This window comes from Macaca nemestrina, chromosome 1, assembly GCF_043159975.1.
Source record: "Macaca nemestrina isolate mMacNem1 chromosome 1, mMacNem.hap1, whole genome shotgun sequence".
NCBI lineage: Eukaryota > Metazoa > Chordata > Mammalia > Primates > Cercopithecidae > Macaca > Macaca nemestrina.
The window spans coordinates 60,949,642-60,975,136 of NC_092125.1; the positions used below are offsets into that span (position 1 = coordinate 60,949,642).

At 45.1% G+C, this 25,495-nt stretch overlaps 2 protein-coding genes across 8 annotated transcripts in view; both read right to left on the reverse strand.

The window, feature by feature from the left end:
- Positions 1-13,712: 13,712 nt before the first annotated feature.
- LOC105484750 (RAB interacting factor) lies at positions 13,713-22,040 on the reverse strand. Its single transcript, XM_011746674.3, has 2 exons — positions 21,796-22,040; positions 13,713-14,132 (listed from the first exon to the last, which is right to left on the reverse strand). Exons 1-2 carry the CDS (start codon positions 21,919-21,921, stop codon positions 13,887-13,889), a joined length of 372 nt encoding a protein of 123 aa, XP_011744976.2. The 5' UTR covers positions 21,922-22,040; the 3' UTR covers positions 13,713-13,886.
- A 1,874-nt stretch (positions 22,041-23,914) lies between these two features.
- LOC105484751 (kelch like family member 12) overlaps positions 23,915-25,495 on the reverse strand; it is a 38,329-nt gene continuing 36,748 nt past the window's right edge. For 6 of the 7 annotated variants that reach the window (XM_071078223.1, XM_071078230.1, XM_071078221.1 and 3 more), the window contains one exon: positions 23,915-25,454. In XM_071078223.1, coding sequence (XP_070934324.1) covers positions 25,328-25,454 — 127 coding nt within the window. In that variant the 3' untranslated portion in view covers positions 23,915-25,327. The remainder of the gene's footprint in view (positions 25,455-25,495) is intronic. The other variant, XR_011612793.1, reaches the window with a different exon arrangement.

The window sequence follows — 25,495 nt, forward strand, 5'->3', positions numbered from 1 at the left end:
CCTGAATGGTATTGCCTAGGTTTTATTCTAGGGTTTTTATAGTTTTAGGTCTAACTTTTTTTTTTTTTTGAGGAGTCTTGCTCTGTTGCCCAGGCTGGAGTGCAGTGGCAATCTCAGCTCACTGCAAGCTCTGCCTCCTGGGTTCACACCATTCTCCTGCCTCAGTCTCCCAAGTACCTGGGACTACAGGCACCCGCCACCACGCCTGGCTAATTTTTTTGTATTTTTAGTAGAGACGGGGTTTCACCGTGTTAGCCAGGATGGTCTCGATCTCCTGACTTTGTGATCCGCCTGCCTCAGCCTCCCAAAGTGCTGGGATTACAGGCTTGAGCCACAGCGCCCAGCTAGGCCTAACATTTAAGTCTTTAATCCATCTTGAATTAATTTTTGTATAATGTGTAAGGAAGGGATCCAGTTTCAGCTTTCTACTTATGGCTAGCCAGTTTTCCCAGCACCATTTATTAAATAGGGAATCCTTTCCCCATTTCTTGTTTTTGTCAGGTTTGTCAAAGATCAGATGGTTGTAGATGTGTGGTATTATTTCTGAGGACTCTGTTCTGTTCCATTGGTCTATATCTCTGTTTTGATACCAGTATCATGCTGTTTTGGTTACTGTAGCCTTGTAGTATAGTTTGAAGTCAGGTAGCGTGATGCCTCCAGCTTTGTTCTTTTGGCCTAGGATTGTCTTGGCAATGCAGGCTCTTTTTTGGTTCCATATGAACTTTAAAGTAGTTTTTTCCAATTCTGTGAAGAAAGTCATTGGTAGCTTGATGGGGATGGCACTGAATCTATAAATCACCTTGGGCAGTAGGGCCATTTTCACGATATTGATTCTTCCTATCCATGAGCATGGAATGTTCTTCCATTTGTTTGTGTCCTCTTTTATTTCGTTGAGCAGTGGTTTGTAGTTCTCCTTGAACAGGTCCTTCACATCCCTTGTAAGTTGTACTCCAAGGTATTTTATTCTCTTTGTAGCAATTGTGAATGGGAGTTCACTCATGATTTGGCTATTTGTCTGTTATTGGTGTGTAGAAATGCCTGTGATTTTTGCACATTGATTTTGTATCCTGAGATGTTTTTGTAACTGAGATTTAAAGGGTTAAAGCTTTTTTTTTCTTTTTTGACAGAGTTTCTCACTCTGTCACCCAGGCTGGAGTGCAATGGCACGATCTCAACTCACTGCGACCTCTGCCTCCCGGGTTCAAGCTATTCTCCTGCCTCAGCCTCTTGAGTGGCTTGGATTACAGGCACCTGCCACCACTCCTGGCTGAGTTTTATATTTTTAATAGAGATGGGGTTTCACCATGTTGGCCAGGCTGGTCTTGAACTCCTGACCTCAGGTGATCTCCCTGCCTTGGCCTCCCAAAGTGCTGGGATTATAGGTGTGAGCCACCGCGCTTGGCCACTTTTTTTTTTTTTTTTTTTTTTTTTACATAAAATCATCCTCTTTATAACTTGCCTTACCAAAAATACATCTTCGTTTCCAAAACTTTCTTCTTGGGCAGTATCTCTCTCCCCTACCTACTGGTTTCTTTCTACCTTTTTTTCATAAGTAACCATTTTCTTTTCTTGAGATGGTGTTTCGCTCTTGTTGCCCAGGCTGGAGTGCAATGGCGTGATCTTGGGTCACCGCAACCTCCTAGGTTCAAGCGATTCTCCTGCCTCAGCCTCCTTAGTAGCTGGGATTACAGGCCTGTGCTACCACGCCCGGCTAATTTTATATTTTTAGTAGAGATGGGTTTCTCCATGTTGGTCAGACTGGTCTTGAACTCCCAGCCTCAGGTGATCCGTCCACCTGGGCCTCCCAAAGTGCTGGAATTACAGGCGTGAGCCACTACGCCCAGCTTTTTTTTTTCCAAGATGGAGTCTTGCTCTGTTGCCCAGGCTGGAGTGCAGTGGTGTGGTCTTGGCTCACTGCAACCTCTGCCTCCTGGGTTCAAGCGATTCTCCTGCCTCAGCCTCCTGAGTAGCTGGGATTAGAGGGGCTGCCACCACACTCAGCTAATTGTTGTGTTTTTAGTAGGGACAGCATTTCACTATGTTGACCAGGCTGGTCTCGAACTTGTGACCTCAGGTGATCGTCCTGCCTCGGCCTCCCAAAAGTATTGAGATTACAGGCATGAGCCACTGTGCCCAGCCATAAATAACCTTTTTTTTTTTTTTTTTTTTTTTGAGATGGAGTTTTGCTCGTTCCCCAAGCTGGAGTGCAATGGCATGATTTCGGCTCACCACAACCTCCGCCTCCTGGGTTCAAGTGATTCTCCTGCCTCAGACTCCTGAGTAGCTGGGATTGCAGGTATGCGCCACCATGCACGGCTAATTTTGTATTTTTAGTAGAGGGGGGTTTCTCCACATTGGTCAAGCTGGTCTCGAACTCCCAACCTCGGGTGATCTGCCCGCCTCAGCCTTCCAAAGTGCTGGATTACAGGCGTGAGCCACCGTGTCTGGTCCAAGTAACCATTTCCAAGTCCATAATTTGAATCAACCCTTAGATAGCTTCTGAATTAGACAACATTATTCTTTTTCTCAATAAGACTAGTTCCCAGGAGGCTTTTGCCCTCCAATGCCGCCCAGAGAGATGCTGAATTAAACAACCCAAAGAATGAAAACCATCAAGACGAGAAGGAAAATGACAGGTGTAAGTTTAGGGCATACAAGCCGAGGGTGGCGTGTGTCACTAGTGAGGCATAGACAGCAAATATGCAACCGACAAAGGGGACAAGGGGGACTGAGAACTAGTGGGTGCTGGCAAATATGTCTCTGAACCTCAATTTATCCAACAACCCTGGGCAGGGGCCTCTGACTCCCAGTTCTCAGTGAATATAAAAGAACATGAGCATCCCATGACTCCTGGGGCTCAGAAGGCTCAGCAGGAAAAGGAACAACACAGGGAAGGGAAGGAACACAAAGGGCACTCACCTGTCTGTGAATCTGAAAACTTAAGAAACAGTTTGTAGAGAAAACCATTCCACAATTCTAGAAACATGTTTTTCCATATCATAAACTTTTCTTAAATGGATATAACCCAGACATCCATCAAGTTATCCAAGGAGAGCTGTGGACCAAAATTGTTGTTAAAATCTTTAGGGAAGTTTGGATTTTTGGGGGTTTTTGTTTGTTTGTTGTTGTTGTTTTTGAGATGGAGTCTCACTCTGTTGCCCAGGCTGGAATGCAGTGGTGTGATCATGGCTCACTGCAACCTCCATCTCCCAGGCTTAAGCAATTCTCCTGCCTCAGCCTCCTGAGTAGCTGGGATTACAGGCATGCACCACCATGTCCGGCTAATTTTTGTATTTTTAGTAGTGATGTGGTTTCACCATGTTGGCCAGGCTGGTCTCAAACTCCTGACTTCAAGTGATCCACCCACTTTGACCTCCTGAAGTGCTGGGATTACAGACATGAGCCACCACACCCGGCCGGAAGTTTGGTTTTTAAAAAGCCTTTTTCACATTTTTTTCCTCAGTGTCAAATGAGTCTCTAATGTTTCCATTTTATCTAGAACTCACTGAACTGCATAAGAAGAACAAAATCTCAGCCAGGTGCAGTGGCTCATGCCTGTAATGCCAGCAGTTTGGGCACCTGTATTCCGAGCTATTCGGGAGGCTGAGGCAGGAGAATCGCTTGAACCTGGGCAGAAGAGGTTGCAGTGAGCTAATATCATGCCACTGAACTCCAGCCTGGTTGACAAGAGCCAAACTCCGTCACAAAAAAAAAAAAAAAAAAAGAAAAAAAGAAAAAAAGTTATCCTTGACATTTGAGTGTGTAAGTATGTCAAAGCATAACTATAACTATTTTTAAAACATATATTGTTATGCAATATTGGACAGCTGGACGTTCTGCTGCCACAGAAGTTTGTTCTTGCAGGCATTACTAAAACATCTTCAAAACGTCGTCTGGCCATGGGTCGTGACTGGCAAGGAATGTGCCTTGCTAGTTTTAAGCTGGAGTTGATTTTAAAATGGTGTCACCCTGGCTCTCCATGCTCCTGTTTCCCTAACGCCATAGTCAGCTCTAGTTTTCAGGCAATCCAAAGTATCCTGATAAACCTGTGTCCTTTCTCTCTATATATCCTCCCCATCTTCCTCCACCACACAGCAATGAAGTGACACTGTGAATTGAAGTAACACCCATCAGTCTGGGCAAGGGAGGGACAAAAGAAGTTGGAGAGGCTTTTGTGGGAACAAGAATATCCTGTTAACCTAGTGGTGAAGAATTAAGGTAAACAGTGATAGACCAGTATCATGTTTCAGGATTTATTCTTGAGCCAGTGCCAAGACTGTACATGCAGTACCTGGCTTTCAAATGGTAGAATTTCTTTTTCTTTTTTTAATTTTTTTTTTTTTTTTTGAGACTGAGTCTTGCTCTGCCACCCAGGCTGTAGTGCAACCTCCACCTCCCGGGTTCAAGTGATTCTCCTGCCTCAGCCTTCCAAGTAGCTGGGATTATAGGCACCCACCACCTTGTCCGGCTAATTTTTTTCTATTTTTAGCAGAGATGGGGTTTCACCATGTTGGCCAGGCTGGTCTTGAACTCCTGACCTCAGGTGATCTACCCGCTTCAGCCTCCCAAAGTGCTGGGATTACAGGCATGAGCTACCACGCTTGGTCTGGAATTTCTTACAAATACCTTAGAACAGTCGCCCAGGCTGAGTGTCGATATGAGCTTTCTTTTCTTACTGAGCTTGAAATTTATTTCCCCTTTGACTCAGGCAACTGCTCCCTAGGATAGGACCCCCAGTTTCCAGCCAATCCCTATTTTACATCTCATTTCAGGGCCCATTCAGGACACAGGAGAGAAGGGATGATGTATAAACCCAGAGCTGCTCACTCTCCTCTTACCTCCTTGGGGCAGTAAGTATTCCCAGCCCACATTCTATCTCCTCAGTAGTTTCCCTACCATTACATAAGTCGGAGTTTATCCTGATCCCCAACTTGAAATAGACTGTCTGGGGCTCACCACGTTTGGATTGTGAAGGGACCCTGCCCTCACAGCAGCAAAGGCCTTGCTCCTGGCATCCAACATTAGAATTGTTTGTTATAGCGCTGTGCTTCCGGTACACATATGGGCTAGTGTCATAGGTTAAAAACTACTCAACATCTATTGTTTCTCTCTGAGGCAAAATGCATTCTGTTTCAACTGACTTCAAGTGAATTTGGTGGACACTCCTGCCACTTAACTGTAAATTCTGACACCTACAGATTCCAGGAATTTAATTTTCCAAACACAAGAAAATCTTGGTCATAATTGAATGGTTAGCAGATTAGCTGGGCGTGGTGGCATACGCCTATAGGCCCAGCTACTCAGGAGGCTGAGGCATGAGAATCTCTTGAACCTGGGAGGTGGAGGTTGCAGTGAGTGGAGATCACGCCACTGCACTCAGCCTAGGCGACAGAGGGAGACTCTTTCTAAAAAAAAAAAAAAAAAAAAAAAAAAAAAAAAAAAAAAAAAAAGTTAGCACTTGCTGAGGTTAACATCTTTATTCCCTTACCCTCTGAAGACACAGCCATGATCAAAACCGCATTGAAATACTCTTTCACTAACCTGTATAACTGTTTTCATTGTCTTTTTCAAACAGCATTGAAAAAAAGTACAGTATCTTTTTTTTTTTTTTTTTTTTTTTTTTGAGACAGTTTCTGGCACTCAGGCTGGAGTGCAGTGGTGTGATCTTGGCTCACTGTAACCTCAAGCTCCTGGACTCAAGCAATTCTCCTGCCTTGGCCTCCCAAAGTGCTGGGATTGCAGGTGTGAACTGCCACATCTGGCCCCCCACTATTCCTGTATCAGAAATGTAACTCGCCCACTCACCACCAGCCCACACTCTGGGTTCTCCCGTCACTCCACTGCCTGCTCCTCTGCTGATCACACTGGAAGAAGAGATCATGGCACTTGTCACTGACAATGGCTCCAGCACATGCAAAGCTGGCTTTGCTGGTTCAGTTTCCCCTGAGCCATGTTCCCCTCCATCATCGGGCATCCCTGGCACCAGGGCATGATGGTGGGCATAGGCCAGAAGGACTGCTACCTGGGTGATGAGGCCTAGAGCAAGTGCAGCATCCTGACCCTGAAACTGCCCCCTGGACCACCGCATCATCACCAACAGGGATGATATGGAGAAGATCTGGCACCACACCTTCTACAATTAGCTGCACACGGCTCCCAAGGAGCACCCAGTGCTGCTGCCCGAGGTCCCTCTGAACCCCAGGGCCAACAGAAAGGAGATGACTTGGATTGTGTTGAGACCTTCAACACCCCAGCGAGGTACATGGCCATCCAGGCTGTGCTGTCCCTGTACACCTCTGGTCACACCACTGGTATTATCATACACAGCCGAGACCCACACGGTGCCCGTCTATAAGGGCTATGCCTTCCCCCATGCCATCCTGCATCTGGATGACTGGCACCTGACCAACCACTCCATGGAGATCTTCAGGGAGCCCAGCTACTGCTTCACCACCACAGCCAAACGGGAGATTGTGTGCACCATCAAGAAGCTGTGTAGTGCCGCCCTGGACTTTGCAGAGATGGCCACCACAGCGTCCTCCTCCTCCCTGGAGAAGATCTAGGAGCTGTCCAAGTGTTTCCAGCGTCTGAAGGCACTGCTCCAGCCCTCCTTCCTGGGTATGGAATCTTGCGGCATCCACCAGGCCGCCTTCAACTCCATAAAGTGTGATGTGCACATCCGCAAGGACCTGTATGCCAACGTGGTACTGTCTGGTGACACCCCCATGTACCTGGGCATCACCTACAAGATGCAGAAGACCACCACCCTGGTGCCTAGCTCCAAGATCATCACCTCCCCTGAGTGCAAGTCCTTGTGTGGACTGGCAGCTCCATCCTGGCCGCCCTGGCCACCTTCCAGCAGATGTGGATCATCAAGCAGGATTAGGATGAGTCAAGCCCCTCCATCACCCACTGCAAATGCTCCCAAATGGACTGCAAGCAGACACGTATCATGTGCTTCATGGATTAATGTAGAAGTATAAATTTGCCCCTGGCAAATGCATACACCTCATGCCAGCCTCAAGAAACCAGAATAAGCCTTTGAAAATAAACTGGTCCTTGAAGCTTGTATATCAGCACCAGATTGTAGAACTTGTTGCTGATTTTGACTTTGTCAACTGTTCCCTTGGTATTTAACACCCTGTACATATCTTTGATTTATACCCTTAGTACATGTGGCTCAGTAACTTCATGGCTGACATGAGGACATGCTTGTGGTAGGGAAGTTTGTGAGTTGGTGAGTCTGTGTGACCTGCAGTCTCCTTATGTCTGCAGGTACTAATGTGTCAGAGCTCAGTGTTCCAGGGTTTTTCTTTATTCTTTTCTGAGATGGAGTTTCGCTGGAGTGCAATGGTGCAATCTCAGCTCACTGCAACCTCTGCCTCCTAGGTTCAAGCTATTCTCCTGCATCAGCCTCCCAAGTAGCTGGGATTACAGGCATGCACCACCACACCCAGCTAATTTTGTGTTTTTAGTAGAGACAGGGTTTTTCCATGTTGGTCAGGCTAGTCTCAAACTCCCAACCTCAGGTGAGCCACTGTGCCCAGCCATTCCAGGATTTTTCTAGAGCCTGGCAAGAGCTCCTGAACCAGTTTCATTTCTGTCTTGCTGGTCTATTAGTGTTAAGTCTTGAGCTAGAAGTGGTTTGCATTTACACCTGTAAATTTATTCATTCTTCTAATTTATGTAAGTTTTTTGTACATAATTCTCAATTTTTAAAGAGATGACCACAAATTTTGGTTTTCCATTGTTATTTGTGTAAGGAAAAATAAAGTGCTGCAGTAAACCAAAAAATAAATATAATTTCCTCTAACCTTTAGCTCCATTTTGAAAAATCTGCATGAACTTCTTTAAATTAGTCCCATTAAAATGATAACAGTATTCAGCAGAGTTTATTTTAAATTCTCTTTAAAGGCCGGGCGCGGTGGCTCACGCCTGTATTCCCAGCACTTTGGGAGGCCGAGGCGGGTGGGTCATGAGGTCAGGAGGTCGAGACCATCCTGGCTAACATGGTGAAACCCCGTCTCTACTAAAAATGCAAAACACTAGCCAGGCGTGGTAGTGGGCGCCTGTAGTCCCAGCTACTCAGGAGGCTGAGGCAGGAGAATGGCGTGAACCCATGAGGCGGAGCTTGCACTGAGCCGAGATGGTGCCACTGCACTCCAGCCTGGGTGACAGAACGAGACTCCGTCTCAAAAAAAAAAAAAAAAAAAAAAAAAATCTCTTTAAAACTATTATAACTTTGTCAGACACAAGCCACGCACCAAGGGCAAATAGGATATTTATTCTGAGTCCTTATGCTTATGAAATGTATCATCCTTAGAAGTGAGGAAGTAGAGTCAGGCGTTTAATTTTTAAATATGTATACATTTAGGAGATAATGGAAATGAAATGCTATCTGATTTTGAAGGGAAGAACTGATGTTTAGAAAAGTGGGCTTTGTATAGAACCACTACTTACATTCTTTTAAAAATCTTACTGTCGCCAGGCACAGTGGCTCACACCTGTAATCCCAGCATTTTGGGAGGTTGACAGGAGGATCACTTGAGGCCAGGAGTTCCAGACCAGCCTGGGGAACACAGTGAGACCCCATCTCTTAAAAAAAAAAAAAAAAAAAGCCGGGCATGGTAGCATGCACCTGTAGTCCCAGCTACTCATGAGGCTAAGAGGCAGGAGGATCATTTGAGCCTGGGAGTTCAAGCTTGCAGTGAGCCACAATCATGCCATTGCGCTCCAGCCTCGGTGACAGAGGCCCTGTCCTCCCAAAAATAAAAACCTTATTGTGAAAATATATGTTCAGAAAAGTGCACAGATGTACAGCTCAATTTATTACATAGCAACTATCAAGATTTTTAAATATAGAATATTACCAGCATTGCAGAAGCTCTCGTCATACCCCCTCCAAATCATTACTCCTACCTTTATCATAAATCAAGTGTCCATATATATGCATAGGTCTGCTTCTGAGCTCTTTTGTTCCATTAGTCTATTTGTCTATCCTTGTGACAAGCTACACTGTCTGTCCAATAGAATAATTCTCCCACCTTGTTCTTCTCCATGACTGTCTCGGCTACTCCTGGTCCTCTGCATTTTCATTTAACTCTTACAATCAGTTTGTTGAATTTCACACACATAAACTTGTTGAGTTTTTGACTGGGATTTACTGAATTTATATATCAGTTTGAAGTTGAGATTGTTAACAATATTAGGAGGTAACAAACTTTTTTCTTAAAGGGTTAGGTAAGTATTCTAAGCTTTGTGGGCTGAGGCAGAATTGGAGATATATTTATATAACCATTTACAAAACATAAAAACCGGCCAGGTGCGGTGGCTCACACCTGTAATTCCAGCACTTCGGGAGTCCAAGGTGGGAGGATCGCTTGAGCCCAGGAATTTGAGGCCAGCCTGGGCAACATGGCAAAACCCTGTCTCTACCAAAAATAAAATTAGCCGGGTGCACTGGCACGTGCCCGTGTTCCTAGCTACTCAGGAGGCTGGGGTGGGAAGCTCACCTGAGCCTGGGAGGCTGAAGCTGCAGTGATCTGTGATTGTGCCATTGTACTCCAGGCTAGGCAACAGAGTAAGACCCTGTCTTAAAAGAAAGTAAAAACTATTTTTAGCTTGAAAGTTTCTGAGCCTCAATAGGTACTGGCTGAATGAATTTGGCCTGTGGGCTGTAGTCTCCTGGCCTCATGAATTTCTTTTACTTTCTCTTAGTAATGTCATATAAGGTTTTGTGTTGTGGTCTTACACATCTACTGTTAGTTAACTATCTAGCCCCTAATTTTCTAGTTCTCTCCTCAGTTGTGCCTAAGCTGCTGTTAAAACGTTCCAGTGAACTTGAAATTAACAGGCGGGCTCACTCTTGCCCTGGCTTGAGTATAGTGTCATCATCATAGCTCACTGAAGCTTCTAACTCCTGGGCTCAAGTGATCCTCCCACCTCACCCTCGAAACCAGCTGGGACTACAGGCAGGTGCCGCCACACCCAGCTATTTTATTTATTTATTTGTAGAGACAGACTCTCACTATGTTGCCCCTGCTGGTTCCACTGTATTCTTTCTTTTTTTGCGATGGAATCTCTCCCTGTCCCAGGCTGGAGTACAGTGGCGCAATCTCAGTTCACTGCAACCTCTGCTTCCTGGGTTCAAGTGATTCTCCCACCTCAGCCTTCTGAGTAGCTGGGATTACAGGCGTGTGCCACCATACCTGGCTAATTTTTGTATTTTTAGTAGAGACAGTGTTTCACCACGTTGGCTAGGCTGGTCTTGAATTCCTGAACTCGTGATCCGCTGGCCTTGGCCTCCCAAAGTGCTGGGATTACAGGCGTGAACTACCACGACTGGCCAAGTTTCCACTGTATTCTTAATTTTGATTATTGGATTCTTACAAGTTCTAGAATTCACTTTAGAAAAAAAAGCATGTCCACGTAGCTGCTGAAATTCCCAAACTGGTGTCTCTCCTTGAAGATGGTAAGCAGTTATTTTAGTCTCTTTGATAGCACCAATATCTCTAGCTACTATGGGCCTGCTATCTTGTCTCACATGCCTGCTTACATCTTGTTGTACTCAGGATATTGTATTAACAAAATTGTAGAAATAATCTGAAGTTTAGGATAATAATATCCTCCAGAGAGGGTTTTTGTTTGCTTATCCAAAGAGTTTGGGCAAACTACCACTCTGGGATCACCTTAATCTAATTTCAAAGATTAAGATCCATAATCAGAAGCTTGGCTGCAGTCCTGAGAGCCTGTTTCCTACACTGCCTCACCCTTATTCCTGGGGTGCAAAAGACTGAGGGCTTCAACCAAAAGTGAGGGATGGCCGGGCGCGGTGGCTCACGCCTGTAATCCCAGCACTTTGGGAGGCCGAGGCGGGCGGATCACAAGGTCAGGAGATCGAGACCATGGTGAAACCCCGTCTCTACTAAAAATACAAAAAAAAAATTAGCCGGGCGTGGTGGCGGGCACCTGTAGTCCCAGCTACTTGGGAGACTGAGGCAGGAGAATGACGTGAACCCGGGAGGCGGAGCTTGCAGTGAGCCGAGATCACGCCACTGCACTCCAGCCTGGGGGACAGAGCGAGACTCCATCTCAAAAAAAAAAAAAAAAAAGAAAAAACACCAAAAGTGAGGGACACCACCAAGTCCATCCCCCTTTCACAGGCCCTGTCCCCTACTTCTGAAAGGCTGCTAAAATCACTGCTAAGCCTCTGATTCGCCTCCAAGTTTGGCAAATGCTCCCAGGAGAACGGTGGCCCATCACACCAAGCCCACCTCCCAGGGTTCCCATCTCCTCTGCCGTCCTTGTTTAGCAATTCTTCAAAGTCATGTTGGCTCTCTTGGTGCCTTCAAACCAAGATTCTGAAGTATTTTGTCCAGCCTTTCTAGTTAACCAGTGAGCTGGTCAGTCCAAAGGACCTATCCACCATTACCAGAAGCAGAAGTCCTCATAGCTACTTAGTTACATGTGCAGCCTCATATACAATTTGTGAAATGTCGGTGCACCATTGCCCATCTTTCATTCTGTGTTTTTGTAAAACAACAGAGGCTTATGTGGAAACAATCAGAACTTCGCAAAATCAACTGCTCTCCCCAATAGAAAACAGAAGTTTCTATGCTAGGAGTAGAAAGCACAGGTTGCCTCTATCTACCTACAGCAAATAGCAGCTGATTCACAAGTATGCACTGAGAGCCTACTATGTGTGAGGGAAATGAAGAAATGACATTGGCATTTTATAGGAGACTAGATAATCAGTTGGCTGACCTTAAGCTAAACCCCAAGGTTCAGGTTTCAGCTCTCCTCTGTTTTTTCAATTTATATATTCTTTCCAAGGACATGCAGAAATCTAATTTCCATTGCTTAAATGCCTTTATTTCTTTCAGATCAAACTGAAAAGGCAGAATAGCAACTTGGTAGTTTTGGCTACTAGGGCAACATTTGGCAGTTTTCAAAAAAGGAAACAGAAATGACCGATACGTACATAAAAGTTTCACTAAAAATAAAATAAATGCAAATTAAAACAATGAAATACTATGGTTTCCTATTCAAGTCGCTATATATATATGTGTGTGTGTGTATATATATATATGTATGTATTTGTGGTTGTTGTTTGAGACAGGGTCTCACTCTGTTGCCCAGGCTGGAGTACAGTGGTGTGATCTTGGCTTACTGCAGCCACCATCTCTGGGGCTCAAGTGATCTTCCCACCTTAGCATCCCAAGGAGCAGGGACTACAGGTATACACCACCATGCCCAGGTAATTTTGTTCATTTTTTAAATAGAGATGGGGTCTCACTATGTTGCCCAGGCTAGTCTCAAACTCATTTAAAATATGCTTAGCTTAGGTTCTGGCTTGTGATGTGAGGGGCCATGTGCCTCTAGAGGCATCTACTTGGGTTATGCTCCTGACTTGAGTGGATAACTTTGTTTTTCTTTAGATGCCATAACAATGGACATGTGACCGTTTGTTGGAAAAACACAGTTCTCTCAATTGCTTGCTTACTGAAGCTCATTCAGGCTGATTGGAGGAGGAAGCCACCTTTCCAGGGGAGTAGGTTGGTTGCAAAAGTGTGCCCAAGGCCAGCTTTCACTGCAGCGGGGGAGCCCTTAGAAAGTCTGGGGGTAAAGGAAGGAGGAAGCAACTAGAAAACAACGGAAGGGACTTCAGATGGTAAGGTTTCTATTTAGTACTTATTTCAAGTTTAGGCCTCCTGAATGGTAGAGGTTGTGACAGGAAGATACCTGAAACCTTGGTTATATAATAAACTTCCTTCTATGACAGTGAGTCATTTCAGAATAGAAATGATGGAATAATTGGAAATCAAGTTGAAGGCTTAAACAAGTCTGCTGATATCAAACTGTTGGAGCAGCCCCGGAGCTATGGAAATAGAGGCATCTGGATGGAAGTTTGTATCCTGGGTTGGCACAGAGATTCCAGTTGAACCAAAACTCCATGAGGACCATGCCTAGTAGGTTCAGTAAATGATACTATCCATTAAAGAAGTTCTTGCCTGTGAACAAAGGCAGAAAGTTACCCGTCCAGATAAAGCGAATTATAAACTTGTGTGTAATCTGGCAAAGGCCTAACCCTCATATCCTACACCCTCCACTCTCATTCCAAGAGAGCCTGGGTAAACAGCCAGGGCTGGGTTTTCCTCTGGCTGCCAGATGGGGTTAAAAATCTGCTTCTCACCTTCTAGGCTGTAGCAGTGGGGAGTTAATATAAAAAGAAACCGTAAGATTTCAAAGGAAGAGGGACCACACCCATCTTCACAATAAAATGTCATTCTCAATCTAGAGCAGAGGCGCTCAAACATGGTACTGGAGATGCATCCCAAGTAATGTTTCTGGTTAGTGGTTTAAATACTGAGTTTTGTAAATGCTTTACTTTTAGTTTGATTAAAATACTGTAGATCACAAGGGTAGCTATACAACAAAGTCACTCTCAGATATTTGTATGCCTTCTTGAATGAGAAAAAGGCAGACTTTCAACTATTAGTACATAAGCATCTTTTGTTACGTGTCGTCATAGCTAAATGGTTGAATACTGCTCTTCTAGAGCAAGAAAAAGAGGGAGCCCCTGGGCAAAACAGAGCCTAGGCAGAATGCGAGGGAAGAGATGAGATTTGTGGAGGTAAGCAGTGTCCCAAAACTGGGGGAAAAAGGAGCTTAGGAAATGTGACGCAAAGTGAACTAGGCAGGAGGCATGTACGTGAGGCTTTAGGAAGCAGGATTAACCCTCTGCATGTTCAAGTGGACATGCTGGTACTCAGTATTTATATTAGCACAGAGAAGAAGGCAGCAGAACAGTTAGACCACATTAAAGGCCAGTTCTTGTGGGGAGCAGGTTTATCTTTGGAGGTGGAGCTGGGTACCCTTCCCCTCAGTTACTCATGGGAAACTCGTTCCAAGGCCACATAGAAACTGTTCTTGTCATCTAGGCAATGCCAACCAATTGGTCCAATTTCACAGTCTGCGCAGACCAGAAACTTGATGTTGCCCACGTCCTTGGTGAAGCCCACATTCTCAAAAATGAACATGTCCTCAACCAGCCAGTGTTCCTGGAGGAGATCACCATCAGGATTGCTGCCGTCAGACAGAGCTGGCTTCTTTCTCATGGAGGGAAGGAAAAGCTGCAGTGGGAGAGAACATAAAGAATGCAGAAGTTGAACTGGCCCAGTTCCATCAACACCCCCATTCTAGGTACACTTCACATTGCTCCTTAGCAGGAATGACAAACTAAAAAAGAGAAGCCGTCTCGTTAAGCTGTAGACGATAATGCTGGGTGGCTCTTCTTTGCCTCTGGTCTCTGCCCTGATTCTTTTTTTTTTCTTTTTTGAGACAGATTATCCCACTGTCGCCTAGGCTGGAATGCAGTGGCGTGATCTCAGCTCACTGCAACCTCCGCCTCCCGGGTTCACACCATTCTTCTGCCTCAGCCTCCCGACTAGCTGGGACCACAGGCGCCCGCCACCAAGTCCGGCTAATTTTTTGTATTTTTTTTAGTAGACATGGGGTTTCACTGTTAGCCAGGATGGTCTCGATCTCCTGATCTCGTGACCTGCTTGCCTCGGCCTCCCAAAGTGCTGGGATTATAGGCGTGAACCTGATTCTTAAGAGAAATGAAAGAGGGGCACCAGCTGGGTGGTCTGGGAACTCGGTCTCACTGCTGTCCTCAACATGGGCCCCACATGGTCCTAGTTTCCCTGGCTCATTATGCTTCAGACACACTGGCTTTCTTGCCTTCCTCAAACAGCATTAGTCTGTTCTGCCCTCAGATCTTGGCATGGCTAGCTGCTCCTCGGCAGTCAGCTCAAATGTAGCCTTCTTAGGAGGTCTTATCTAACCAAACAACCTGAATTAGCTTTACTTACTGCTCACCATATATATTTTTTAAATAGCTTGAGGTAAAACTGACATATGAACTGCACATATTTTAAATGCACCTCAGCCTGGGCAACATAATGAGACCTAGTCTGTACAAAAAGCAATTTGAAAAAATTAGCCAGGGCTGGGCGCAGTGGTACATGCCTGTAATCCCAGCACTTTGGGAGGCTGAAGCAGGAGGATCGGCTGAGCTCAGGAGTTCAAGACCAGCCTAGGCAACGTAGTGAGACCCTTATCTCTACAAAAAACACAAAAATTAGTTGGCTGTGGTGGTGCACACCTGTAGTCCCAGCTACTCACAGGGCTGAGGCAAGAGAATCGCTTGAGCCCAGGAGGTTGTTGAGGCTGCAGTGAGCTGAGATTGCACCACTGCTCTCCAGACTGGGCAACAGAGTGAGACTCTGTCTCAAAAAAAAAAAAAAAATTAGCTGGGCATGGTGGCAAGTGTCTGTAGTCCCAGCTACTCAGGAGGCTGAGGTGGGAGGCTCACTTGAGCCGGGGAGATTGAGATTGCAGTGAGCCACCATCATGCCACTGTACTCCAACCTGGGAGACAGAGTGAGATCCTGTCTCAAAAAGTAATAAAGTAAAACGCACAGTTTATTTCACTTTAGCACATGTATACCAGTGAAACCATTATCATAATCAAGATAATGAACACATTCATTTCCCCTGGAAGTCTCTTCATCATGCCACTCCTACTTGTTTACTTATTGCTTATTTTCTGAAATTACTGTATTAATTTATTGGCTTATTTACCACGTGTCTACCTCCAATAGAATATCAGCTCCTGGAAAGCAAGGAGCTTACCTTGTTCATTACTCGATCTCTAGTGCTTAGAATAGCAACTGGTATACAGCAGGATCTCAATGATTTGTTAAGAGAACGAGCATAGAATATCTAGCTTTGATCTATTCCATCACTGTTAGGGATATACTAGATTTATCTTATAAAAAGGAAAATCTAGTTCTACAATTTGGAATTATCAGCTCTAGGATGCTTGTACCCTCCAACCTATATGACTTCTCAATCATTAGGAGAAGGCCTCTGGCACACACAAAATTGCTTTAATTTCTTCCATATGGATAGTGTATATACTCTTAGCTGTCCCAGACTACTGCAAAATATCATGCCAGCCAAGTTTGCTATTCCTCTGCTCCTCATACGGCTGCTGTCATATCACTTATTTCCCATTTCCCACCCCATGATATACTTTTTTGGTTTTTTGTAATTAAAGACGGGGTTTCTCCACATTGCCCAGGCTGGGTTTGAACTCCTGGGCTCAAGCAATCCTCCAGCCTCAGTCTCCCAAGTAACTGGGGTTACAGTGCAAGCCACTGTGTAATACTGCTACTCCACTCATTCTTTATGCCTCATGTTCAAGGTGTCCTTAACACTTTGTTCTACCTTAAACAAAAACAGGAACAAGTAGAGGCAAAGAGAGTTAGGAATCAAAATTAAGGAACCGGGAAACCTGAATTCTGGTCTCATCTGTAACTTTCTGTGGGCCTCAATTTTCCTATATATATTTCTGTCTTATCCCCTCTACTGTAGGAATGAAATCTCACACATCTTCACATAGACGGAGTAAACTTCAGTGGACTAGTTAAGACATCTAACCAATCAACCAAGAATTTGATGTGTCCAACAAAACAAAAGGAAAACTGACTAAAGCATGAGTGTTCAGGAGGTGCCCAACAAAAGACCACCACCTTCCCTCTCTCAGTTCCCACTTGTGGCACAAAGCGTCACCTGTCCAGTTGTCTCTCCTTTGATCTGTAATTTAAAGGTACTACCATAATTAACAATCCATTCAAGACATCATATTGGGTCCTGTTTGCTCTATTCCTCAACATTCCCATTTCAACTTAGACCCTCTCAGTCAGGCCCACAAGAGTATATCCATATATATGCATATGTATGTGCATCTCTGCCTGGATCTCAACCTATTTACTGCAATGCCAAGGACAACTGCTAGGGCCAGGAGATAGCTATAACACCTGGCATATAATGAGGCTTTCTGGATAGGCTACTGGGAGTGGCAACAAAAAAATTAGTGATTTGAGGCAAACTCAACTTGGTGTGAAGTTGCCAGTGAGATCCCTAACCAGATGGGTTACCTTTGTTCTGTCAGGACCCCAGCGAATCCTGGACAGCCTCTTTAGAAACAGACTGAACACCACAACTCAGTGAGACTGCTGATATACTACTAACAGCACCCTTTTAAAAACAAAATACTACCTTTCTCATTGTAAAAATACATTTTCATTATAGAAAACTTGGCAAGCATGCTATAATATAGATGAGAATAAAAACTGTTACAATACAGAGTACACTTCTGTTAACTTTTTCGTAATTTTTCCCCTTCTGGGAGTTACTTGTGGTGGTTTCAAAACACATCCGAAAATTCTCTGATAATCCTTCCACCTAGAGTGGAGTCCATACCCCTCTCCTTTGGTCTGGGCAGGCCATGGTGATTGCTTGATGAATGTATGTGGTGGTAGTGACAGGCTGGTTAGAAAATGGCACGCAACTTTTGCCATTTCTCATGGGACACTTGTGCTGGGAGCCTTCAGTCACTGTGTCGTAAGTCCGGCTATCCTGAGGGTGCCATGTAGAGATCAGGCTGGGGGGGGGTCCATGTAGGGACAGAGGTGGCCCCAAATCCTGTTCCAGTGCTCAGGTGTGTGAGCCCTCCCAGCCCACAGGCAGACGCGTGACGGAATGACCTTTCTGACTGCCATCACATCAGAGACTCCCAGTGAGAACTGCCTGGCTAAACCCAGTCGAACCCTAAATTCCTGAGCAAAATATATCACTGTTTGGGTTGGGCACAGTGGCTCACACCTGTAATCCCAGCACTTTGGGAGGCCAAGGTGGCCGGATCATCTGAGGTCAGGAGTTCAAGACCAGCCTGGCCAATATGGTGAAACCCCCATCTCTATTAAAAAATGCAAAACATTAGCTGGGCATGGTGGGGGCACCTGTAATCCCAGCTACTTGGGAGGCTGAGGCTGGAGAATTGCTTGAACCCGGGAGACAGAGATTAGGTGAGCAGAGATCGTGCCACTGCACTCCAGCCTTTTTTTTGTTTTTTTGTTTTGTTTGAGACGGAGTAAGACAGCATCCCTGGCTTCTACCCACTAGATGCCAGTAGCACACCTCCCTCATTCTGACAACCAAAAATGTCTCCAGATATTGCTAAATGTCCTCTGGAGAGTGTGGGAGGAATCGAGAAACATACTGCTTTAGACTAAAGTACTCTGGAACATAAGATACAGTAAGTGATAGGCCCTGGATCACCTCAAAGGTAGGACTGGCAGTCTAGTTCTCCAATTGTTCCCATCTGCAGGCTACTAGGCTATTCCACTGTGTGGAGTGAGAGAGAAAGCTGTAGGCCACCTCTAACCAGACTCCGTACATACCTTTCTCCAGGCTTAAGGGCTGAGAGTGCTCCTTTAACACCTGCGGAGATGATTAACAGCCCTGCTGTAATTGCCCTAATGGTGGTTTATCTGCAATATGTCACAGTGATGACAAAAAAAAGAGCTACCCCAAACCTTTACGGGGTTTACCCCAAAGCTTTAGTTAAGGAGCTCGGCATCTCAGAAGCTGCCTGTTCTAAGGATGGAACTGTTTTTCCCCACCTTAAAATGTGTGACACAGAGCAGGGAAAGGACTAATAAATAACTGGTTAGAATCTTCCATGAAATTTTCTACTTTCTATTTACATCACGTCCTAGAAGTTATATTTTTGCTGAAATTAGTATTTGAGAAAAGAAAGGAGAAAACAATTAGGACTGAGAGTAAGGAGAACACTGGGTTGGATTACAGCTGAGTTGTTCGAGTCCAGAAAAAGGGATAGGATTCTTCCAACAATTCTTTCTCAAGAAATAGGAAATTTCCAGAAATACTAAAGCCATTGTTAAAAAACACAACAACAACAAAAAAACACCTTTTTGCGTTTTTAAAAGAGGGAAAACATTTTAAAACACACAAAATGCATTAAAGAAAATTCTTAGGCCTCTTTCTAGAATAGGGGCCACTGTGTTAGTTGAGAAACAAAAATAAATGTAACATATATAATTTAATTTGCTCACACAGTTTTTGGCAGATCAGTTTAAAATAGTATCAAACAAGAATTAAGAATTTTGGCTGGTTGGAAGCTGCAGTGAGCCATACTTGTGACGGAGCACAACAGGGAATGGGGAGGGAAGAGGAGGGGAGGAGGGAAGAGGAGGGGAGAAGGGAAGGGGAGAAAGGAAGGGGGGAACGGAGGGGAGGGCAAGGGAGAGGACGGGAGGGGAGGGGGAGGGGAAGGGAGGGCAGGGCAGAAGGTAGGTCCTGTGGGGCGCAGCAGCTCACCTGGCCTACATGCTGAAACCCCATCTCTACTAAAAACACAAAAATTAGCTGGGCATGGTGGCATGCACCTGTAATCCCAGCTACTTGGGAAGCTGAGGTAGGACAATCACTTGAACCCGGGAGGCAGAGGTTGCAGTGAGCTGAGATCGTGCCACTACACTCCAGCCTAGACAAGAGTAAGACTCCTCTCAAAAACAAAACAAAACAAAACAAAACAAAAGAAAGATCCTGGCCAGGCCCGGTGGCTCATACTTGTAATCCCACCACTTTGGGAGGCCAAGGTGGATGAATCACTTGAGCCCAGGAGTTGGAGACCAATACAGTGAGTGCGTCTATGTTTTTTGTTTTTTTTTTTTGGTGGTTGTTGTTGTTTTGTTTTTTGAGATGGACTCTTGCTCTGTCACCCAGGTTGGAGTGCAGTGGTGCAATCTTGGCCTACTGCAACCTCTGCCTCCTGGGTTCAAGCGATTCTTGTGCCTCAGCCTCCCGAGTAGCTGGGATTACAGGTGCCCACCAACACGCCCAGATAATTTTTGTATTTTTAGTAGAGCTGGGATTTCACCATGTCCGCCAAGCCAGTGTTGAACTCCTGACTTCAAGTGATCCGCCCAACTCAGCTTCCCAAAGAGCTGGGATTACAGGCGTGGGCTATGTTTTTTTTTTTTTTTTTTTTTTTAAGAAAAAAAAATGAAGAATTTTAAAACAAACTATAAACTCCATTTAGAAGTCTCTTAATTTATGTCAGTTGATAAATTTAGACAAAACCTTGCCATGGAAAAGATGGGAATTAACCTATACATACTACATACTAGGCACAGTGCTAAGTGCTTTTATATAAATTCTTCCATCTATCATCATCTTCATTTTACAACAAGCTTGTCCAACCCGCGGCCGGCATACGGCTCAGAACGGCGTTGAATGCGGCCAACACAAATTTGGAAACTTTCTTAAAACATCACGAGATTTTTTTTTTGCAATTTTTTTTTTAGCTCATCAGCTATCGTTAGTATATTTTGTGTGGCCCAAGACAAACCTTCCAATATGGCTCAGGGAAGCCAAAAGACTGCACACCCCTCTTCTAAACAATAAGCAACCTGCATCTTATGGAGGTTAACTTTTTTTTTTTTTTTTTGAGATGGAGTCTCTCTCTGTCGCCCAGGCTGGAGTGCAGTGACTCAATCTCGGCTCCCAGGTTCAAGCGATTCTCCTGCCTCAGCCTCCCGAGTAGCTGGGATTCCAGGCGTGTGCCACCACGCCCAGCTAATTTTTGTATTTTTTTTAGTAGAGATGGGATTTTGCCATGTTGGTCAGGCTGGTCTCGTACTCCTGACCTCAGGTGTTCCGCCCGCCTAAGCCTCCCAAAGTGCTGGGATTACAGGCATGCCGCGCCCAGCCTAACTCTTTGAATGTTAATGAATGGTAAAGTCAGGACTCAATTCCATGTATGTTTTAATTCCAAGATCCATGTTCTTTCCATTGACTCCATAACGCTACTAACTTCGTAAAATTAATTGAGAACTCTACTCCCAAACCTTGGAAGCCTTAAAAGAACCCCGGGACCTCCACCAATCTCTAGATCAAAAGTCATCAAAATACCTACAAAACAACATAGATTCCTTTTTTTCCTCCTTTGATGGAAGGCTGTTTTGGAGGAATGGGTGCTTCTTGCTCTTCTACTAGACTTTACACTTCACGATCTGTTCAACCACATGGAATAATAAAATGGTCTGCATATTTTTAGAAATAATTTTGAATGATAGGATGTTCCTATGGTTGAAATAACATATTTGCACTTCAACACAGAGTTTACCGAAATAAAATTTTTTTTCAACGTTCTCACTTGCGATGATGGTGGTAGGAAGAATATTAAAATCCCTAAACTGACGGGAAATAGTTTTTCTTCGAAATTTACTTCCAGGACGTCAGGGATCTAAGCACTTCAAATATGATTCATCTGGAAAACCAGAGGCTTCCAGTGCCTCGGTAAAGTGGATTGGTTACCAGGGTTATTTTGCCGCGTCCCCTACACCAGTTGTTTCTGGGGCTCCTCTGTGGAGCAGACAGGTGCCTGTCATAAATAAGATGGTGAATTCAGGACTGGCGGGTGGAGTATGAAGTGGGACAGGAACCCGGCCACACTCGCGGTGAGCCGCGGCCGACAGGTACCTGCCGGGTCTCCTGCAAGCCGGCGGGAGCTCCGGAAGCCGGAATGGGGCGCCTCCCTTCCACGCGCCCGCGGAGCAGCGGCCCTGGACGGCGGCGGGGCGCACGGCCCGCGCTCGAAGCCGCTCCAGGGGCGAAGGGCCGGGTGGCCCAGGGAAGGGTTCCCGCGGCAAAAGACGCCGGGGCGGGACCACGTTCCCTCCCTCGCCTCTGGCGGCCCCAGGGGCGGAGCCTCGCCGAGCGGAGAGCCGAGGGGCGGGGCTTAAGGCCGCGCGAGGAGGGCGCGGTCTCCGGAAATTGAGGAGCCGGGGTTCAGATACTGCCCGCGGCAGCTCGTCCGGGAGACTGCGGGTGTAAACGGCCTCCAACCTGCCTCCCTACCTGTCGGCGAGAGAAGAGAGCGGTCCCTGGCTGCAGCACCCGGGAGCCGCAACGCTGGCACAGCACCGCCTTCCGGTTTCGGCCCTCGGCTGACACTAACTCGCTCAGCTGCTCCGCTGGTTCCATTGCCGCTGCCGCCACAAGCTCCTCAGCCACGGCTGCGCAGGCGCTGTTTCTGCTGGCTCGTTCTTCACTGCGCTGGCGCGGCTTGGCGTGAAGCGGCCGGTCACCACGTCTCTGCGCAGGCGCCCGCTTCCCCGCTCTGGATTCTACTGCGCAAGCGCCTTCATTCATTGCCTAACCTGAGTGGCTAGGTGTCGGCAGGCTTTGTGACAGGGACACTTCTTGGGACCAGTGACCTATCTCCATACCCACCTGGCCACTGGGCTTCACTTAATATTAAAACCTGTTGACCTGTTTAGTTTTCTGAGATCAGAATTTAGTCTCCTGAATGGGGACATTATTGGAGGCAATGTGAAGGTAATCTGGGTCGGACTTCCCATCAAGTTTTAGCCACACTAGCTTCTTAAACTACTTAGAGGGGCATGTATCTTTTCGGTATTGGAAAAAGATGCATGGAAGCTTTAATTGCTGGTCTCTTCTACTCATTGTGACCATTTACTATGCGGCAAAATGTCAAAGCGCCTTTAGAAACTTACCACATCATCACAGTTTCCTTACGGAATCGGCACTCTTGTGCAGGAAATGAGAAAGGTAAAGATCAGAAAGGTTGCAGCACAACTCTAAAGCCGCTGCTCTTCATTAACTAGGATTGTCAGGAAGGCAAGATTATTTCAGACAGAATAGTATTATATATGAACAAAGGTGAGAACAAATTTAGGAATGGTTAGTAGACCACTGTGGCTGATCCACATTACACCTGGGGAGAAGCGGTAGTAGAGGTAGGTAAGATCAGGAAGGTAGAGTGGACTCAGAGCTCCATGGATGTAATGTCATGCTAAGGAATTTAACATTAATAACATGAACAATGGGAATCTGTGGAATTTTAGGCCAGAAATAACTGTTCGATATTTACTGTCTGATGTTAAGTACTGTAATGATCCTATCTGTGCTTCAGAGAGACAACCTATGACTAAATGGAAAGAATAGATTGAAGAGAGGAAAAAGAGTAGAGGTAAGGATATCAGTGGCTATTACCTTGAGTCTAGCTGAGAAAGGCCCTGAAGCTAGCAGAGGGAACAAAGATATGGGAATGGACTCGGAACAATTAAAATTGTACAGAACTTAGAAACTAGCTGGATGTCTGTGTTGTGATGGGGGTGACACAAAGCAACTGCTGGTTTTCCTGGGTTAGATGACTAAGTAGCTGGTTGCCAATTATGGGAGCTTGAAAAAATATGAACCACCAAATTAGGGGTATCTCTGTGTATATATGTGAGCACGTGAAAGTGTACGATTGTGAAAAGAGTGAAAAAGGAGCTCTAAGTTTTACATGTTGATCTTTCTGTAGAACATTCCATCGTAGCTTCAGTGTATGAACTACTTGTGAAGTTGGTCTGAAACTCATTAGCACTGAAGACAGCATGGGAGCCATCAGTCCTTCACCCTCCCCTGGATTTATTCCTGAGATAGGAAAAGCCACGTTTTATAGGCTGTGGTTTAATTAGCAGGCGTAATCCATCTGCCAAAGTTGGCAGGTATCTTTAAGGAAAATAACTTCCTCATGTGGTTGCTCCTCCCTTTTGCTCTGGAAGCATCAGGATTGTTGCAGTTTTGCAGGCCTTCTGCATAGCTGTTTATATATCACATGCCATAATTCAAATCAAATGGAAAAAAGGACTAGTGTGACTGAAACCCTAAAATTCAAGTGGGTGCTAAGTGAATTCAAGATGTCTCCTTTGTTCCTTTGGTTTTCAAGTAACTCCAAGCATGAGAGGGAATAATGAATACAGCGAATCAGGAAAATATTTTACTGAAGAGAATCTCCAAAGTGTAAAGTGGCTACCTCTTACCTGTGTCTAACAGAGAAATAGCGGAACTAGTTGGCAAACACACAAGATGAACAGGTTGAAGAGACGGGAGCTATGGCTGATCCCTACATCTTTCCCTCCCAAATATCTGCTAAAGGCAATGCTGGTTAGCCACAAACTCTCGGCACTTGACACCAATGATTTTTAATATTTTCTTAAAAAAATACAAAGGAAATTAACTCTGTAGGTCAATACAATTCAAGGAAAGAGGGGAAAATGGAATTTCAGAGCAAAGATTGTTTAGGTTATCACATTCCCACACTCCCAATACCCATAAAACAAGAATTTCACTCCATGACACGGAGGAACATTGAATGATAGCTCAGAAATGCTGCTAGCTGAGGTACTGAAACTAACAAAAGGATTTTGGTTGTCCTTGATTATTCTGTCCTATGATGAATAAAATCTACACTAAAGGACAGGTAAAGAAAACTTATACCAGAAAAAAAGACCAAATGTACCAAACACAGCAGTACAAACCACTCCTTGGCAGAAGTGTGCTTCTAAAAGAATGGGGCAGCAATCAGGTAGCTGAACTACTAGGCTACTGTCACTCCCAGCCCATCCCCAAATAAATAGTGTGGAAGTGTAATAGTGTAGTAGTATTTGATTCAACAAAGAAAGGCTTTCACCCCCATTCAAGGCAAACATTGCCATGGCTAGATAAGCCCTGGCAGGTAATAAGACGACTGTAAAATCACAGGTACTTCTAGTTTATCCCCAGTTATAGTGAACTCCCACATTGATGTCATCTTCTCTCATCCCAACATTTGTTCACTCTTTTATGCTGTCTCCAGTGCGAAAGACCTTGGGGAAATAAAAAGATCCTTCAAATAATATACCCTTCTCAGTCTTCCAGGTTATGTCATACTTCAGTGCTGTTCTAGGTTCACTCACATTCCATCACATTGAGTTTAATTCACTTATTCTAACTTCAATTCTGATATACAAACCCTGACCTCCAAAAGAAGTGTCAGATGAGTCTCTCTCTCCCTTGCCCCCAAAGTTTTGTGGGGCTCTCCCTTTGGTTTCCCTCTACAATGGAACTGTGTTGCCCCTAGCTACCTGTAGATGAGAAAATGTAGTTGTTCCTGGAAAAAAAAGAAAAAAAAAAAGACTTGGATTTTACCAAGCTTACTTAAATTGGTATCTTTCCAATCATCTAGGCTGGATATTACCCACATCTAGTAGGCTATACTCACCTTGCAACATATGAGGCACAACATACATATAGTACACCAAGCACGTGGTAAGTTAGAAATGACAGGAAAATGCTCCCCAAAGCAGTGGGAGAGGCAATGTGGTCTCTCACATCCATTCAATGTGCATTCTTTTCTCTGGAGTATCTGTTACCCACCCTTCTCAGGAGCAAGACCCAGGACGAGGGGGAGTATGTGTCAAATAAGTACAATCATCACTGCACTGGTGCCTGTAATCAACCTGTGCACATAGTGAGAAACAGACATTCTGGAAAGGATTCTTGATTCTCCCACTAACTGTCCACTGGACTGGAATAGCTCTGGATGGTGCTCCAACAATGGTCACTTCTCACGGAGAACACACACACCAGCATCACAGCGCTGGGTTCCCATGGATGTCACGACTTCCCAGCTGTCGATGATAGGGTCATAACATTCAATGCTACTTAGCAGGGAATTACCATCATATCTGAGTGGGAAAGAAGCAAAAGAAAGAAATGAGTCAGTTGC

Excerpts from the sequence above, each read along its gene's own strand:
- LOC105484750 (XM_011746674.3), bottom strand. The coding sequence starts at position 21,921 with ATGGAACCAGCGGAGCAGCTGAGCGAGTTAGTGTCAGCCGAGGGCCGA. Across the intron at positions 14,133-21,795 it reads CTCTCTTCTCTCGCCGACAG|CTTTTCCTTCCCTCCATGAG; the intron begins GTAGGGAGGCAG and ends CTCCCACTGCAG.